At 32.5% G+C, this 4,251-nt stretch overlaps 1 protein-coding gene across 1 annotated transcript; it reads left to right on the forward strand.

Annotated features, from left to right (window-relative positions):
* Positions 1–1,114: 1,114 nt before the first annotated feature.
* Positions 1,115–2,343, forward strand: LOC139521552 (sulfotransferase 1C2-like). The gene is made up of 2 exons (XM_071315028.1): positions 1,115–1,319; positions 2,231–2,343. The coding sequence occupies exons 1-2, from the start codon at positions 1,115–1,117 to the stop codon at positions 2,341–2,343; spliced, it is 318 nt and encodes a 105-aa protein (XP_071171129.1).
* Positions 2,344–4,251: the final 1,908 nt, after the last annotated feature.

Consider the following 4,251-nt stretch of genomic DNA (forward strand, 5'->3'; position numbering starts at 1 on the left):
TTACATTTTAACGTTGTGTCGTTTATTTTCTCTTATATTTGAGTGTGAATTCACATTACTATAAGACGTGCACGGTACTTTTCTATCCCTAATTCATGTATTTGGTTTTGATGTTATATATGTTATACTCATCGGATTTTGTCTAATGCTTAGTCCGTTTCTGTGTGTGTTACATTTTAATGTTGTGTCGTTGTTCTCCTCTTTTATTAAATGCGTTTCCCTCAGTTTTAGTTTGTTACCCCGAATTTTTTTTTGTCCATAGATTTACGAGTTTCACACAGCGGTATACTACTATTGCCTTTATTTATATTCACAATGCATCTAAGTGAAATACAAGTTCAAAATTAATACTAGGAAATATATGACAGTCTCTACTGAAATGATTAATATACATGACAAAGATTTACATGGACCTCCAGGTGGTTTATTGTAATGATGTAAATGCACGCAGTTTTACAATCATCTACTATTCGAGCGTCACTGATGAGTCTTTTGTAGACGGAACGCGCGTCTGGCGTATTTACAAAATCTAGTCCTGGTATCTATGATGAGTTTTTTTACAACCACTGGGTCGATGCCACTGCTGGTGGAGATTTATTTCCCCGAGGGTATCACAAGCCCAGTAGTCAGCACATTTTGTGCTGACAAGAATTATCATTGATATTGTTATATACATAAATTAACTGTTTACAAAATTTTGAATTTTTTGAAATAATAAGGCTTTTCTACCTCAGGCATAAATTACCTTAGCTGTATTTGGCAACACTTTTAGGAATTTTGGATCTCAATGCTCTTCAACTTTGTACTTCATTTGGCTTTTTTTAATTTTTTTTGGATTCGAGCGTCACTGATGAGTCTTTTGTAGACGAAACGCGCGTCTGGCGTATGTACAAAATGTAGTCCTGGTATCTATGATGAGTTTATCTACTAATACTAACGGTTATCTCTCTTCGACTAGACTGACTAAAGATTAACGGAGTCGTTTTTGTTTACTGTTTTGGTATCAATTTGAAGCCAATAAATATTTATTATATTTGGCTTCCCAAAATTTTGATCTCAAATGTAAACATGTTGAAAAATTACATGATTGAAAGTCATGCTTTATAAATTCATAATGTATCTGTTACTTGTACATCTACAGAAAACCCTTCAGAGTTTGTTCAAACTTGCCGACTTCTTAGGTTATCCACGGGAAGAAGCATTTTTAAAAGAAATAGAAGAGAAATGTAGTTTGTACAAAATGCGAGACATGGAAAAGCTAAGAGAAAGTGGAACTGAGATAATTAACTCTGATCAGGTATCCAAGTTGTACAGGAAAGGTATGACAAGATTCCTAGGAAAATTAATATAAAATAGGGAAATGTGGTATGATTGTCATAAAGACAACTCTCTAACACAGACCAAATGACATAGATGTTAGCAAATATAGGTCACCGTACGGCCGCCAATAATGTGTAAAATCCATACCGCATAGGCAAGCCGGTATAAATGTGCACCATTTTCTATCTCATTGTAAAAAGTAACTAAAAATCAAATTATTTTGTTTTTTTTAGCCTAAAAAAACATTGATGTGACCGGGGTTGGTTTTAATCTTGTTGCCATCGCATATTCCTTTATGCGCTTGCCTTATGTTTAAGTGACATTGTGTTAATTATATATTTTTTGTGTTAGATAATTACAATTCGGGGTTTACGAGTCTCCTAAACCAAATAAATGGACACGAAGTACACATTATCATAAACCAATAAGATGTAATATTTGGTAAAAATAAATATGCGAATACCACTAGAGCCTTCCACTATTGTTTATCAAATTCATTTTTACCTTAAATAAAATAAAAAAAATATTTTTATATTTTAACAACCGCTTCTTACAATATTTGAAGAAACATGCTTATAATAATAAGTATATGCACATCTCAGTCTTGAATTGGTTAAGTTTGTTGAAAGCAGTCTCTTAGGAAGACTAGTTTTCCTCTTGACTATTCACAATAACGAATATTTGCTTGAGACTTTCCGTAACAAACTAGAATGTTGATGGGTAGTAAACATATTTTGAATTATACATGTCAAAATGACCTATAAATTTGTTTTCATAAATCTATCTGACATGTTTACAATCTTTCTTATATGACTCTGGATACAGTTGATCTTTATCACGTGATCTTCATCACGTTGAATATATATGTCATCTTACCAGTAATTGAACTATCTATGCTTGCCTATTTTAGGTGCTGTTGGAGATTGGAAGAATCATTTTACAGTTGCACAGAATGAACAGTTTGAAGATCTGTTGGAGAAAAAAATGAATGGAGAAGATGTAAACTATACATACGAACTATAAAAAGAATCTACTACTTCACTATTCCTATTAACTTTTCATTTAATGCATATTTCTAGATCTACTATTTATTTCAGTGTCTTCTATTAGTTTTGATAAAAAATATTTTGGGTATACGTCAATTCAATGAGATAGAAAACATCTTTGATTTTAGAAATAACCTTAGTAATTAAATACATGGTAATAATCATATATTAATCTATATGTATATCTTAGTTAGATGCATTAGGGACCAACTTTACTACGACTTATATGAAATATACTTCCAATAAAAAAGGAGATGATATATGATGTGTAACGAAACCCTGAGCCGAAAAAAGACAGACAGCACCATAGAAAATATACGAACAGATTTATAGTCAACCAAAAACAATCTACATATAAAACTAAAGTTTTGACAATACCAGATGTATATTGCATTGCGGAGATCAATTGTGTTTGATTGAATTGTTCTTGTCTGTTTGTTGTGGTTATTACTAATACTGTATATATGTCTGAATGGGAAGCCATCAGACATTCTTTTTCCTATGTTGTTGAAGCATCAGATTTTCTTGGAGACTATCAGACTATTTTTGAGATTGTAGTCTGATTCGTTTATGTATAATAGAAATAGAACAAGGCCCATGACTGTTCATTGTGGGACACCAGAAATTACTCAAGGAAGATCTGACGACTCCTCATCCAGAATTACGACTTGTGTGCAGATCAATATTACGTTTGCCTCTCTTATCTAGATACAGATTATCTTTAAATAGTTCAGCTGTAAAAGGCCCCAAATGAAAAATGTAACACAATTTAAACGAGAAAACTAACGGCCTAATTTGTGTTAAAAAAATATTGAATTATCATTATCATCCACGTAGCTAAAAGTGAATTGAAGGAAAAGCTAGCATATTTTCATTCTTCCTAAGGAGCTCATGCATGAAGTCAGCCTTATATAAATAAGGATGAACATAACTATTCCTTATATCCTGGTAAAAAGATGATTATTTAAGGCACACCGTCACCAAAAAGATTTAATTGTAGACAATGAAAATGCGACGGTTTTTTTAGTCACGTTCATCCTGTCCATAGCATAAATTACTAACTGGAAAAATGCAATTCATATACCAAATGTATATATAAAAAAAAATACAACACATGCCATCTTGTGTATGGATATCTCGTTTCTGTGAACAGTCTAAAAGTCACTGCTACTATGGCGACCCACTCGGTTGATACATCTGTTAGTGGATATTTCGTCTATAATGCTAACAATCTAAGTGATCCGAATATTTTGCTAACATCAACAGTTATTGATTCGTTCATTGTCAATAAAAGAGAGACGATATATACCAAAGGGACATTCAAACTCATAAATCGAACATAAACTGACAACCCAATGGCTAAAAAAGAAAAAAAGACCAACAAACAATAGTACGCAAAACACAACATAGAAAAATAAAGATTAAGCAACACGAACATGAAACGGATATTCCGTAACGGTAAACCAAATCGTGATGGCGTCCGTAAAATTTACAAAGGAATGACTTCAACTTTACCACTAGGCACTCTTTGTTTAATAGCTTTCTTGTGAGTAGCACCCCTCTATATACTTGTATCTCGTCTGCATAGACTAATGGGCTTATGCATAGCTTTTAATGATGAACAACATCAACATCTTAAGGCAAATATCCGAAGCAATATGGGTTTCATACTAGACTACTATAAAGCGAACGTTACATGTAAAAAGTCGATAATTATTTGTTCATATACAACCAAAAGATGTATACTTCAATCTTAGGTTCTAATTATTCTAAATTGGCAAATCTGCACCTGGGCTTAAAGTGTTTTCAACTTAACTTTCACGGATACTGCGATATTCCTTTCCTTCAATAATTTGACAAACAAGACCTGAAAACTTTGATCCAC

This window comes from Mytilus edulis, chromosome 4 (genome assembly GCF_963676685.1).
Source record: "Mytilus edulis chromosome 4, xbMytEdul2.2, whole genome shotgun sequence".
Taxonomy (NCBI): Eukaryota; Metazoa; Mollusca; class Bivalvia; order Mytilida; family Mytilidae; genus Mytilus; species Mytilus edulis.

Excerpts from the sequence above, each read along its gene's own strand:
- LOC139521552 (XM_071315028.1), top strand. The coding sequence starts at position 1,115 with ATGTATCTGTTACTTGTACATCTACAGAAAACCCTTCAGAGTTTGTTC. Across the intron at positions 1,320-2,230 it reads ATCCAAGTTGTACAGGAAAG|GTGCTGTTGGAGATTGGAAG; the intron begins GTATGACAAGAT and ends TGCCTATTTTAG.